The sequence below is a fragment of the Lepisma saccharinum genome, chromosome 1 (genome assembly GCF_977018435.1).
Source record: "Lepisma saccharinum chromosome 1, izLepSacc3.1, whole genome shotgun sequence".
Classification (NCBI taxonomy): Eukaryota; Metazoa; Arthropoda; class Insecta; order Zygentoma; family Lepismatidae; genus Lepisma; species Lepisma saccharinum.
This window is the reverse complement of record NC_139229.1, coordinates 21,584,852-21,600,354: the sequence shown is the minus strand read 5'-3', so window position 1 is coordinate 21,600,354 and position 15,503 is coordinate 21,584,852. Positions and strand designations below refer to the sequence as shown.

At 39.8% G+C, this 15,503-nt stretch overlaps 1 protein-coding gene across 1 annotated transcript in view; it reads right to left on the bottom strand.

The window, feature by feature from the left end:
• LOC145997357 (uncharacterized) overlaps positions 1 to 14,236 on the bottom strand; it is a 137,864-nt gene extending 123,628 nt beyond the window's left edge. The window contains exons 1-4 of the mRNA XM_083134358.1: positions 14,200 to 14,236; positions 7,882 to 8,023; positions 5,504 to 5,711; positions 3,009 to 3,208 (exon numbers count right to left, since the gene is read on the bottom strand). Coding sequence (XP_082990484.1) covers positions 3,009 to 3,208; positions 5,504 to 5,711; positions 7,882 to 8,016 — 543 coding nt within the window. The 5' untranslated portion in view covers positions 8,017 to 8,023; positions 14,200 to 14,236. The remainder of the gene's footprint in view (positions 1 to 3,008; positions 3,209 to 5,503; positions 5,712 to 7,881; positions 8,024 to 14,199) is intronic.
• Between the last annotated feature and the right edge of the window lie 1,267 nt (positions 14,237 to 15,503).

Sequence of the window (15,503 nt, the reverse complement as noted above, 5' to 3'; positions counted from 1 at the left end):
CCGGCCCTGTGTAAAGAAATTTCTAACCTTGTTTTGATTATCCAATATAATGTCATCAAACACAACAACAGAATTATCGAGACATTCATGAAGTGGCTTAACATCTGGTTCAAAAGTGGCAATATCCAATCCATCATATAGCTTCATCAGCTGCTGATATTTTAATTGTTCCAAGCTCTTAGAGAAGATATACAAGTGCCTGTTTTTCCAGTCTAACCAGTTGGGTGCCAATAAAAAATTATCAACCATTAGTGTAGTTTTACCACAAGCAGATGGCCCAACAATAAGACACCTAATATTATCAGGTAGCAATTTGCCATTTCTCTTATTCTGTTGTTCAGGTTCTGGGAGCCTTTTTATAACATCCCAGGTGTTCATATTTTTATTTTGTTTGCATCGATCCAGCTGTGTTCTGGGAGTCCTAGCCATTTGACAAGTAACTTGTTGCCTTTTCTGCGGATGATTTTTTCTATGAGATATGTGTCAGGCTGTTTAGTTTTGCTGAGCTCTTGTTCATAGAACCTGCCTTTGAGAATTTCTCCTCGGTGATCCTTTATTATATATGTGTTAAGGGTCCCGGGTTTAACCTGAACCACTGTAAATAATTCAGTGCTCCAGTTTCTTGTAAAGCCTCTCTTGAATAAGTGCTTATATTTGCTTATTCTTACTTGATCACCCACCTTGTATTTGGCCTTTCTTGTTGTTGGCTGATATCTAGGATAATAAACAGTGCTGATCAATTTTTGCTCATCAGATGAAGTTACTTCAGAGGGTTTCATGTTGATTGTGGAATGGACCGAGTTGTTATATTTATGTAGAAGTTCTGGAAGAATATTAATCCATTTATAATTACCTTGAAGTGTAAATTGTTTATACATAAGATTTTTTAAGGTTCTGTTGAATCTCTCTACAATTGAGGCCTTGAGATCACTGTAACTCGAATAATGTTGTATTGCTTGGCTTTTAATAAATTGTTGAAACACTGAATTATAAAATTCTTTGCCATTATCTGTTTGCAAATAGCGCGGGGATCTTCCACTCTGATTGATGATTGTCCTCAAAGCTTCTGTAACACATTTCCCAGTCTTGGATTTGAGTGGCACAGCCCAGGCAAATTTTGAAAATGTATCTATTACAGTGAGTAGATATTTGTAGCCCTTGTTGATTTTGTCTAAGTTTTTCAACTGTCCACTTGCCATTTCAATCAAGTCGCTTTGCCATAAATCATCTATGCTTTTTGTGACTACTGGGAGTCTCTTGAAATTATGTCTGGCCTGTCTGTGTAATTCATCAACAATAATTTTTCTAGACATAATATGTAAACAAGAATATTGCAACTATAGGGTGTTCAGCAGCTGAGACTGCAGGATTTTCTAAATATAATTTGTCCCCTATTTGTATTTTAAATTCCAAAGAGCCATCATCTTCAGTATAGGCTGTTTCTAATGTATTGGGATCTGTAAAATCCTCCAATTCTACACTGGTGATTTTCACTTTGTTATCAGCATTTGTTATTGATAAGGTGGGGTAGTGGTGTGCCTGTGGTTGTAGCCAATATTTGATCTTGATTGGTCTCAATGTGCCCCCAACAAAAAATTGGTAATAAAATTGTGCAGGGGACAGCATATATATTTTGCCACCCGGTGTAAATGGAGAATCATATTCTTTGTTGGGGATGCTGTACAATTCAAGAATTACTGTATGTTTAGAATTTTCAATTATGCCTGTTATTTCCTTTTCTGCTGTGAGCAATCTGCTTGTTACAGATTCAAGGTGTTCATTGATGGTCCTAACAACATCATCATGGCCTGGCTTGATTTTTATGTCCACAACAAGTTTTTTGTATTGTTGCACAATTTCTTGTAGCTGGGTGGCAAAAACAGAGAGAGCATTTGCTTGATTGGATTCCATGGTTCCTAGCTGTTGCTTGATATTAGCTACAATTTGTTGCAAATTTTCAACAATTGCCAATTTTGAATTTTGAGCTGTAAGATCATGGATTTGCCTTCTGATATCCTCAAACAGGGCATGCAGTTCATTAATATGTTGATTGGTTGGTAGAGTGGCCACTGTCTGAGTGAGATGTTTGATCTCTGCCTGGATATTCTTGATATCTTCTGATTTCAATATCCTATTCACTGCTCTCTTAATATTTTTAAGTTCCTGTGATGTAGGCAGATTTGATACTGTATTTTGCAAAAATTCAAGTGCCAATTTCACATCATTTAATTCAGAAGCATGAGCCACATTTTGCATAGCATTTTGGAGCAGGGTTATATCTGCCTGAGAGGGTGTGGATTGTTGTAAAATTTCAAGTTTTGTTTGGATATCATCTATCAAGTGATGAAAATGAGATAGTTCAGATTCAGTATTGAGGTTTTCAAGCTTTGTGATTTGTTGCTGGACACTGACAAGAGTATCTACAATCCCGGGCAATCTGGATTCTAGTACATTTGCCAAATCACTTTGCACTGCTGCTATTGTACCTTCAAGATGGGTTATGGAACTTTGAATTTTTCCAAAATCTTCATATGTTTCAAGTTGCAGGTTAATATTTGCAACACTCCGAGTTATTGCATTCAAAGCATCAGAAGATGGCAAATTGTTCATAAAATTTTCAAGTGTCTCAATTTTTTCTTTAACCTCGGCTATGGCATTGTTCAGAGGGTCCAGATTAGGTATTTGGAGTTGGGTTTGAGTTCCATCCCCGGAAGAGGTGCATTACATACATTGTGGTTCGGTTTCCGATATTAATTTGTTAAATGAAGTAGAGAGAAGAACGATCGCAATGGAACATCCACGCCATTGGCAGGAGTCCAACTTAGAACTTTGTGACTCGATATGCTCTCTCTTTAACAACAGTAATCAAAACTACGTTTTAAATTTAAAATTTCAAAGATAAATACAACATTCGAAACAAATACAAACAAGCTAACTTAATATAAAGGAAATTTTGAAATACTTCACACATTTTTTTTAATTTGTACTCACTACTACAAATACTGCACCAAGAACATAGATGTTAGATTACCTCTTCCGTCGTCTTTCAATAGCTCTTTCAGAGACGTCGCCCCTTGAACATCCCCAATAGAAAAGAGTTGGACTTCCCAAGGAATTCTCTTCACCACATTCTTCACATGCTCTTCCGTCTCCTTGTCGCACAAGACAAACTTCGTGTCGCACTCCTTCATCAGCACGCACTGCTCGTCTGTAATAGAGATTAAATTTTCTTAAAATTTTCGAATCTGCCCAAATCACAAAATGTAATGCTGAAGAATAATGATTGATATAACTGAAAGTTTTCTTACTTGATATATTACTTTCTATTATCCTTCTTGGTTCATGGTTTCATTGCCAGTTTGGGTTCGAATCTTACTTTAACTGCAATCCCATTTCCGATCAGCCTGTTGGTGCATAAAGTATATAACGATCAAATCTTGCTAACTATCATTTAAATAGATTAATCACCGTAATAAGCAATAAAAAGAATTGGATTGCGGCTGTTCATCGAGAGGTTGCACTGTGGAATACGGAGGACGAGCCGGTTTCCTGAGCAAAGAGGTCGATCCTCGGGTAAAAAAAAACATAAAAATACAACTTTGGAACCAATGATCGGATTCGATTGAAATTTAAGACAGCCCAGTATCAGATTCTGATCGGCAAAATCCCAAAAGTACAACATGATATGAGCTGAATTAAGGGAGATATTAAATGTTAAAGAGTGAGAGTTGATGACAATAGGTACAGACTCCCCGGCTCTCTCTACGAGGCGACCGTGCAGGATACAATGGGTCCGGCGGAAGGGTAGCCTCTCTTCGAGGAGTCGCTGTAGATAGGTCAAGGAACTCAACTTACACGGGCAAAGATAGAAGGGTAGGATGCCACGGTTAGAGTACGAGTTAACGAGGCTTAGACAGAGAGGGTATGATAACAGATACGTAAATAGACAAGCGGAGAAGCGGAAAACACAGTTTATCTTTGACAGTTTATCGTTGACAACCTCTCGGGAACCACCCGCGTAAAAGTACCCGCCCCGTGTGTCTGACCGATCAGTGTTGTGTTTATTTCGCCCGGGATTGTTTACAAACACGATGGAGTAGAGACCGGAAAAGGCCCCAACTAGGGGGCGTTGAACCCCTTGCCTCCCTCGAAGATGCTGAGATCCAGGAGTGTGAAGCCTTACCGTCTAGAAGCCATCTCAGCCATCACGCCGCCAGCAGTATCCACATCTCCAAGGGGATTACTTCAAACATACCCGGCAAAGGTAAGCCGTGTGTGAAGTGAAAATGGATAAGCTTCATTCGCCCCGTTGTAACTATAAACGCCCAATGAACTCGCAAAATTACGTATAAATTACTCATTGACATTGCTTATTACGGTAATTAGATCGTACCAGCGATAATTTTATCATGTAAATCAGAGTATAACTTTCAGTTATTTAATTAGGCAAAGTACTTAACCTTCAGATTGTACGGCACTATAAATTGTCGATATAATTATAGAACGGTGATCCAAGTTAGCCTCAAAAGTAACAATATAAAGATTGACCTAATAACATTCAATTATACCTGCATAAAGGAGTAGTGTTTTCGTCCCGGCTTAAGCTCCTACTTGAACATAAGATACACGGAAATGGAAACGTGGATGTAAAAATAAGAAAAGATTTAATGAATGCTTACTGTCTTTAAACTTCACCCGAGCTAAATTTGTATTAATTAATTATGTCTTTTGAAAGGCCTAAGTATGCGTGAGAGAGTGAATGTAGGAATGAAAGGGGCATTAATGTAAGTGTTTTATGCATGTTCTCTTATCTAGCAAATATGTCATATAAAGTAAACTAACCCTGTGGTGTGTAATTTGTACCCTATACAATCTCTTGGGCTCCAACTGATGGCACTTACCCTGGCACAAAAGGTAAATATGGTATTAATGATTGCCTTTTGTTTATTTGTTTCTTGTTTGTTTACATTAACCATGTAATGTACAGCCAGAGGGTCGTCAGGCATACAAATAAGGTAGACGTCGTTACAAGTAGACTTTCAACCCCTTGTCCATTATTCTTCCAGCTATTCTTGCTTGATAACTCGAAATTGAACATCAGGTACAAAAACATCATTCGACACAATTGGCTATGTTAACTGCTGCTGATATGCTAAATAATCTAAAAAAGAGGTACATCCTGTATTATTTTTATTTTTTCTTCTTCTAAACTTCCGTAAAGAGAGAAACGAGAAACCAACGATTCTCCTCTACAGCTATGTTGGAATATCTGGACAGCGTTCGAGAGGGAAAGAGTTAGATCTGATCGGTGGTTTCGTCGAGCAAGACTTCCGGAATCTGTGGAACAAGATCCCGTATATCTTTAGACAAGGAGAGAAAATGAGTGGGGGAGCAAACAGCTGGTAGTTGCAGCCGCGTTTTCCTCTCCATAGTTCATTGATCGAGCCCTCTCGAGACAATACTTCGTTCGCTTGCCCTTGAGTTCAGTGAATTTCATGCCTACCTTCTGTATTCCTAGGGAACCCTCCCTTGACCGCCCCGTTGCACCTCCAGGCACCGAGGATGAAGAGGTCGAGCAGCGCCATCTCGTTGGTGACGAAATACAGAAGCTCCCCCTTGCGGAAGCCTCTCCTCGTGAGGGCGCTCGCCACCTTCCTCGACAGTGGCTCCACCTCCGAGAACAACACTCGCGTCCCTTGGATGGTGTCCGTCTGGAATGAGGTTATGAAGGAAAATACAAATTTAGTTCCATAGACTCTAACTTTGGATCTCACATTCGTTCCAATTGGAAAACATTGATATTGATTCAACTGTTAGGTTGGAACCCTGACATGCTTAGTCCCATATGAACAATAGCACACCTAATTTGTTACATTCGTGAGCGTGAACTTTTTTATTTAACACAAACAGAACAAAGCTATAGCTTTTTAATACATATGGTGTTTCATATTTGCGATTTTCTTATAAAACCTTTTCGAACAGGCCTTGTCTTCAGGAACCTATCAATTCGGGCAAGCTCGGCACCTAACGACCTAGGTGAGATGAGTCAAGGCAAGAGCTTATAAAACCTTTTCCGGCTCCTCCAAAAATAGGCAATAGTTAGGCTGGAGATCTCTTAACTACGCACTGGTAATGATCAGGCTGGAAAGTTCATACGAGCTAACGGATGCCTGCACGATTTTCGTCATGCATTCCCATAAAGAGTGCACGTGGTAGAAAATACAGAGGCACATATCCGGGCATGTGCAAGGCCGCACATAGCCTTAGGGAAGGGGGGGGGGGAGATATTGGGCGGAGGAAAGCAGAGCACGCAGCTGCAAGAGGCTGGTAGCTGCATCCACGTTTTCCCCTCCATGCAATTCCTTTCCCTCTCGGGCGTTCATCGGTCGAGCTCTCTTGAGTCATTACTTGCGGAGAGGATTTGTTTTCGCTCCCTTTCTCCGCAGATTCCCAGGCAGAGCATAAATTTTAAGCAGAAAAACATGCCGAAAATGCATAACGGAAATGCACAATTTCGCTGTGAACTCTGAAGTAGACCTTCTTACTCAAATGTAGGACTTATCAGATGATAACAAATGTTAGAGTTGGCTAGCGGAGGTCGCTATAGTGAATTTCCTTGTCAGTCTCGAGAAGTCAATTGTAATTTCGCCTAATCTTCAATGGGAACTGCGTACAAGAGCTCCACATCACCTTGCATCGTCAAAAACATAAGAACTCTGTGAAAGATCTTCACACTATATTTTGTGTACGCTTTGTATATTGATACATTGTTCTGGCACAGATATAAATGATTTATAGTTAAACTCAATTTACTTCAATGTGACAAATGAAAAAGTACGTTTAGGCTGGATAAATTAGGAGTCCAGTGATTTATCAACATATGCTCACTTCACATGCAAATTTAGTTGTACTATAGTACTAGAAACACTGCAGCGGTATATATAATACAGAGCATTCCCTGACATTCGCTACGAGACTCGGCGGCAAGCGGCACGGCGTCAGAGCTTATCTTTCCCGGTGAACCGGTCCGCGACAGTCGCACGCTACAGTCTGTTTTTCTTTTTTCCCGCTCTCCCTACCTTCGCTCTCTTTTTCTTTCTGTTGACATTGCAGACTGACGCCAGTATAATCCTCCCTCGGAAGTTGTGTTGCGTTGTGTAGTGTTCGTGTGTTGAAGATTGTGGCTTAATATGGCACCACAAAACTTTACATTACAACAAACGATTTATCTTGTCGAGTGTTACTTCCGAAAGAGGAATTATGGAGAAGTGCGGCGACGTTTTGTAACGAAATTTCCTGGTGTTCCCGTTCCACATAGAACCACTATATTAAACCAGGTAAAAAAGGTTAGAGTAACAAGGTCAGTTCTGAATGAAAGTGAAAACAAAAATGGGGAAATCTAAAAGATAAAGTATACAAAGACAATCCGCACACTATCCGTGAGTTAAAATAGAGTATTGTGCGAGAAATCTGGAGAATTACAGTAGACGAACTTGCACGTGTAAATTCTAATTTCCTTCGGAGATGCCAGGAATGTGTTGCAGCAGAGGGACATCATTTTCAACACCTTCTGTAGTCCAGGTTAGTACACAATATGAAAACTGTAATTGTAATAGCCGACTCTAGCGACTGTCGCGGACCCCCTACACAGGGAAAGACAAACGCTGATGCCGGGTCGCTTGCCGCCGAGTCTCGTAGCGAATGTCAGGGAATTAATGCTCTACAGAAAAGCCATTGTAATTTGAATTTGTAGACGTTCAGAGCTAACTTCTTGCCCCAGAAAGATGTGAAGATTCATTGATTTTTTCCAGGCCTCTAACTTTCATTTGTTACCAAAGAAGAAATCATAGAGAAGCCTGCACCAGCAGATCATATACTTACCACCCATGCATCATCCTTGGTTTTATTCAAGTGCTGTTTCATTCTATTGAAGAGAAAATCCGGGAGAGGCTCTGGACGGTGCATTCCCTCTGGATCTTCAGGAAGAGGGGAAGTGAAGATAAGTTCTTTTTCCATCTTCTAGCTGGGAAGAAGAAAGCAGAGCTATTTACTTCCTATTAATCATTTAAGGATAATCAAACGCGAAAATAATTGTATCTAGATGTCGGCTAAATTCAGAAATTCAGGTATCTGAGTTGTCATCCAAATATCCGCCAATCTCAAATTAAGTAGTTCGGAGAAGAAACGAAAAATGCTAACTGAAATCTCTTGAGAGTGTTCACACTAGAGTCTTCCATTTGCCCACCACTCTCAATCGCTTGTACTCGGTCTAATCTCCCACTCTCGAACGTATACAATCTAATATCATTTTAGTGTGATAATAATCGTAGACACATACATGAAAAATATCCGCCTTGATGGTTAAAGCCCACACTCATCTATTTCATTTTCATACATCACTGTGCATTGGTAAGATAGAGTAAACTACATTTTAGCATGAAGATGTTGAGCGAACCTCGGATTTTACATTTTAAACCTTTTTTTTCCTTTGCAGGCAAATAATAAATAACATGTTACGTCAGTATTTCATTAAAAAAACATTTTATAGTGCCAAAAATAGCCTATTTTGCTTGTTAGAAGCTATTGTAGGTTTATGTCTTCCATTTGGAACCTACTTCACGATTTTTGGAGCTTAATTTAAGATTTTTAGAACTTATTTTAGGATTTTTAGAACCTATTTTAGAATTTTAAAGCCTATTTTAGAAACCTAAAAGCACATTTTTAGAACCTAAAAGTCCTTGGTCTAATGACATAGGAAGCTTACGTGTCAATTTCACCTCACCATCCATATTTGAGGCCCACTGCCACAGACAAATTGTGTACCACTGGGCTTCGAATGTATACCGCTCGTTCTCCCTGTTCGCTCGAGCGAAGACGCTGTCAATTCCGTACGCTATCTAGCGTCGTCCGTGCGAACTATTTGGCGCTCGAGCGAAATCCTATCCCTGCAGCACTCTAGTTCACACCATTCACTACTCTGCTACATCTTTTTTTTTTTTTTTTTTTTTTTTTGCTGCTGCTGCTGCTGCATACATTTTTTATCTGCCTTTACTCTTGAAACTGAATTCCAGAAGTCTGTGATAAATTATCTCGTAGGCTACATAAACGTTATTCTCCTCTCTAGAATTAGAATAAAGATACAAGGATCATACCTTTCCGATAGCGTAGTAGTTGAAGATTCCTGGTAGAGAAATATGTTACCAAGTCCAACTCTCGATTAGCTTTTGTCATTTCTTTTCTTTCTGTTCTTGCTTGATCAAACACGTTAGAGTAGATAATGCAATCGACGACCACAGAAGTTAATAAATGCTTACTAAGCAACTCGGTGGCCGATTGCTTTAAGTGGTCTACATTCTACCTCACCACAAAAGTTTTCGGATTCGACTCCCGATCTGCTCTTTTTTCTGAGTTTATCCATTTCACTTTATCACTCATCCTCATCGTCCCGATTAGCCGAAAGTGACAGAATTCGACGCTTAATAACAAAAAAAATGGATAATATAGGATAATGACGGTTTTTTATTACAAATAAAAACAAAATTTTTTCATGCAACGAAGTCAATTTAATACATGTACTACATCTCAAAGCATTTTAGGAAAGTAGCATGAGTAGCAGTTTCATGTAGTTTCTGGACAAGGACAGTTCATTTTTGAAGGCACAACTGTGAGGGGCGGCAACTGAATTGGACGGTTTTTAAATCAACACTGAACGGAAATTGCTCGAGGTAATGACATTCACCGTAATCTGAATGTTCCCAGTCGGAATACAATTTTACTGTGGGTAAGAAACTTCAAGGATCAGCAATGAAAAGAATACCAGCTGGACATCGTAAGGTTGGCACTTCCGAGAATATCGGTCATCAAACGAGTTCTGGTTTCTGTTTTGGGTAGTCATTCAAAATATGAACTGTGATTGGGGGGGGGGGATTTTCGTAAGTTTTAGACATATCCCATTCTCACCAGGGGGCTTTTTATACAGTGACCTATGTTTGACACTTAGTCCGGAGACCGAAGTCCCCTTCCTAGGTGCCGGGCCCAGCTAACGGTTTTGATTCCAGGGTACGTGTGACCGGATCGGCTTTACCCCCGACGAATAGCCGACTCGTGCATAAAGTGACGTTGAATAATAATAATAATAATCAATAATAATAATAATTGATGTTAGCCAGCAGAAATGCTTTGCTGACTTAACGTTGAACTAAAATATAAATACCACCAGTTATGAGGATAAGTATACTATATGTTTGAACACAAATCATAGTCAAATCATAAATAACAAAAATGTATATTATATAACACACAAAAATAGACAGATTACACAACCCCTCACTATCATTCAAGCATTCACACACTCTCTCATACCGCAGGGGAATAATTACATTAAGATAAATACATTGGCCCTTTTTTAGACACCATGCAATATTTAGTTTTTTCTTATGAATATTAAACTGCGCCCGAAGACGTTAATTGGCTTAGAATTAAAGATACTAAACTTTCATCTGCGCGTGCTCATTACATTCTGCCAACGGGCATGACACGTAAACTTTTTATTCTTGCAATTTACCAAAACATTTAAACAATTATTGTTTAAATTATTACTAATGCGCCTTGGAACTTCAGTAACGTTAGGCAGGGCACGCAACTCGTGCAACATAGATATCAACTGCAAGGCATACATGTTTACAAAAAAAATGAAGACACTTATGTATGAATATATATTAAAAATAGCACGCAGTTAATTTACTTCCTCACTTAGCAAACTTGAGGGATGATTTCTGCAATAGATACACGATTTATGCAGTTTTAATCAAATATTACCGAGTAAAGCATATAAGGTGACATAAACAAAAAATATTACTCAACAGTTCGGCGCAGAGCGTGGAAAAACAACAGTATGCTGTGAATCGATCTTCCTAATTAGCAATTGTTTTGAAATTTAGATTATGTTGGCAAGAAATAATTATAATCAATACCTTCGCGACTTTTAACTTTAAATACTGGCATCCTTTCGTCCGACGGCCGATCTTTGGAGGCTTGGGTAGATGATCACTCACACATATAAAAAATTAACAGTAGTATACTATACCATCTCGGCGTTCTAGACGTTTCAGCGACGTTTACCGTAGTCCTCTAAACGGCGTGGTGACGTCAATCCGCGGTCCTTTTTGCGACACTAACACTTCCCCACGCTACTTCTTTGTAGCGGCACTTCGCAATCTTCTTTGACACCTTTCCTTCTACACTTCTACATCACGGCGATCATAGACGAGGGAAAACAGCCTCTCTGTCATCTTGTCGGCCTCGTAATGGAGCGATTAATTGATTCGCATCGTCTCTCTCTCTCTCTTTCTGGGGGGACGGCGAAAAATGGGCGAAGTTCCTTTACCGGGGGTACTCGTGGATTCTCGCTGCTAATCTCACGCGGGACGTCGGCGTCGTCTCAAGACGCAGTAGGTGTCGCTTCATTATCTCAATCTTCTCTTCTAGACGGTAGATCTAAGTGTGGGCTGGTGTCGCTTCATCTTCCAATTTCTCTCTCTCTCTCTCTCTCCGTAGAATTCTCGTCGGGCGTCGGCGTCGGCGTCGAAGTACTCTAGGATGCTGATTGGGCTTCGGCTTTCGGCGGTATCATTTCATGGCTTCTAATCGGGCTGTGGGCGTTATTCGTGGCGATGTGGTGTTTGTGACGGCGTTTTAGTGGTGTGGCGTCGCGACGCTGAGCGATGATCTGCTGCGTTGTCGGCTTCATGCAGGCAGGCTAGGAAGACCCAAGGCCCTCCTTCTCTCGTGATTAGCCCGCCATAGTGGTATTAATGTTCCTCGTCACAAAACGAATAACGCGAATCCAGTGCACAGGTCACTAATTAACACTGCGTATTCGTACACCTAGTCACTGTCACTCACTCACGCAGGATAAAATACACGGCGCGGTAGAAAAAAGACAAAGTCCCGAATCTTTACTCCGACTGTCGCAGAGGTGTTGTCGGTTCGAAAACTGGCGGTAGACTGTACTTGTTTGTTCGTTCTGCCACTATATAAAGACAGCTTGAAACTTCGAATACAACGGACTGACTTTTAGGCGCGGGAATCTGAAGTTACGACGTTGGTGGTCAAGCGTCCATTTTTTGCCTGGTCCAGCTTCTTCAAGCACACGTGTTGCGTTAAAATGGGGTGAAAAGAATAGTTCTACCCTCATCCGGTACGTAACATGTTCCTCCAGTAATTGGCCTCCCAAGTTGACTTTCCGTCGCCAAATGCACAAAAGTCGCTCAAAAACGGTGAAAGATTTATCGCAGCATATTGTTGGTCCCGAGCTCCTACGACCGAAAGGGGGAAAAGTTGACAAAAGCAGAAAAACACAAAAGGTTCAGAAACGTGGTGTTTTTCTACCGAAGCTTCAAGCGGATACGAAGTTACAGAAAAATATAAAATAACGAAAACCTAGGATATAGAATAATAATAAAAAAGTAGGTGACAAAAACTGACTGTCATACCATTGTGTTCATTGTCCAAGCAGTGTGAAATGGAATGATTCTGTTTGGAATTAACGATGGGGGAGGAGAAATGTTAAATGACAAAACCTCCATTTCAACGAACTGAGAAGTGGAGAAAAATTGGATAATTCTTATAAATATGAAAATTACATTCATGTTTTTAGTGGTATAGTCGCAGGTAGAATCAGATCTTACGTGGCAGATTTTATCTCGCTCTGAACTCAGCCAAAAGGTATTTCGCACCGATCTAATACATTCTCCAATTCATTTTAAAATATTATTGAATGTTTCATGACGATATTTTGAACAATGCATCAATTCTTGACGCTGAGACGATATTTTATACAAATACCTCATCTCTCCTCTCGTCTCCTATCTCTTCTCCCCTTCAACTTATTCTCACCCTTTCTTCTCCTCTGCTTATATGTCATCGCCTTCCCTCCTGTTCTCGCATCTTGTCTCCATTCCATTCTTCTCCACTCCTCTTATCTCCTCAACTGTCTTAGATTTCCGACTCCACTGCACTCTTCTCCTCTTCATTTCATTCTTCTCATGTTCTCTCTTTTACTCTACTCTCAACTCCCCTCTTCTCGTCTCCTCCTCCATCTCATCTCTTTCCCTTTTCTCTTCTCCTCTTTGCTTCATTTTCCTCATCTCTCCTAGCATCTTTTCCCTTTCTCCTCATTACTTCCCCTATCCACATCTGTCCTATCTTTTCTCCCCTCCTTTACTTTTCCTCTTTCCCCTTTCGCTCTCTCTTTCCTCCTCTCATTTGTTGTCCATTTTCGTTTCCTCTCTCCTCTTTTCCTATATATAGACTCATCAGCGATGAAATTCTAGAAAATCGATTTTCTTTCTTTCAGAAAGTATTCCTTATTTGCGACAAATGTAATACTGATATTTTTTTTAGAGTTTTATACAATAATACTTGGTTTTATTTCTTTCACGTATTTCAGAAATATCTATTGTGCATATGGCAACCCTGAAATTGAGCCTAACTCTACACCAGCGCCTTACGTAATTTGGGTTGCCTAGTTTAAAATGTCGTTGTCCTAAAACTTTTGAGAGACACTGTACCATGGAGTACATTACTAATACAGGTAGTACACTTCTTAATGATATAAACGCAAGGATGCAAGAAAGAAATCGTCTAACTCAGAACAGAAAATTTACAGAATTGAAAGTAATCAACAACTGACTATCGACGTGTAAGACACACTGTTTTTCGGACCTATTCTTTAAGGTAAAAAGTGCATCTTATTCGTCGGCAAATACGAGAATTTCTAAACGAACAAAACAATTTGATTCGTCTATTTTTCAATAATCGTTTGAAGTTTGTTTTCAGGCCACAGGTTAATGGGAACAGGACTTACAGTTTAAAGTGGGATCCGATCCACTATGTGCGATAACCGAGTTCGAATCAGACACCCCTTGATTACAAGGCGACGACGTTACCACTACACCATCGATGAGGTCCTCTATATATACTTGTATAAATGGTGGCAAAAATTTATAAAAATCCTTAAACTATATAAGAAACTTCCCTTTCTCAGTTGAACACCTTTGAAGAAGTCCGTGTAAATTTTACGAACAACACTATTGCGATACTATATATATATATATATATATATATATATATATATATATATGAATGAATGATATAACGATAGAGACAAGTAAGTAAGAAAAGAGACTGACTGACTACCTGTGGTGGTTCTGTACCTTAGGTCTCCAAAGCAGGCAGGAACACTAAATTCGATTAAACTTGAAATGTTATTTATCTGTCCTGTGAAGTTTCAAGAAGTGCAAAGTACAGTCTTATCGTAAACATACGTAGTTGTTTGCCGAAACAATCTCACATGTTGTTACTTCCTAATACCCTTCTCGCAATCCTAAAAGAAAATAGAAACAAGCCAAGATATGGCGCCAGAGAAAAATGGGTCTCGCCGATCAGTCACCCTTTGCGAGTCCAGTTCTCTCGAAGCCCGAATAACACTGGATTAACTGGGGGGGGAAATCAGGCACTTGAGGCACGTAGGACAGTCATGGACGTCCAGAAGAGGGGGCAAGAGGGGGCAACGCCCCCCTGGAAAATTGATATCCACCTAAAAAGTATATATTTCACACATAATATCATTTCAGCCACAGTAATTTATGTTGAAGGAGAGAGAGGGGGTGGAAGAGGGAGAGAGAGAGATTAAACTTACAATCAGTGGCGTGCCCAGGATTTTCGTCGGGGGGAGAGGATTAAGTATATTTTTTCTTAGTAGTCCGCCCTCTCATTTCGCCATATTTTCCTGTCTTCGGCCCTTTTTTAGGAATACTGGGCAAAATGAGGGGGTTATGGCCCCATCAACCCCTTCTTGGGAACGCCACTGTTCACAATTATTGAATGTTTACTAAATCATTGGAATGGGTTTGTACCTGTTAAACCCTTCCTTTATTTACGTCCAATGTACACGTGCTTTTGGCTTTATTCTGAAAGTCTTGCTCATTGTTTTCAGAGTTATAGTAGTAGTAAATACAATATTATAAACCCAGGAAAGGAAGAGCTCCCCCCAAGCAGGTTTGGCTATACTTAAAACAGGCTCAACATGCCCATATGAGCTTTTTGCTCAAGTGTAGAACCCTGTCTAATCCAAGATTTTTGTAAAAAAGCCCTCATGGATTCCATGAGAAAGGAAGAGCCCCCTCAGATTGATGTGCCTATACTTATAAAAGGCACTTCTGTGAGATTGTTGTCCATAATCCTGTCAAAAATATGCCCCTCTTGATATTTTTTTTGGCCACACTTAAAACTAGGCCAAGATGCTTATAAGAGCCACCTACACACACATACACACATATTTACTTCTGGTTTAAGTTCAATTGGATACCAGCTTCAATTTGCTTATCAAATATTAAAATATTATATGCAGAGACCCTCTAGAATTGCTCCGTGACTCTCTCATTTCTTACATCATAAACATATGATTTTTCTCCTATGAGAATAACACTACATATGGTGTC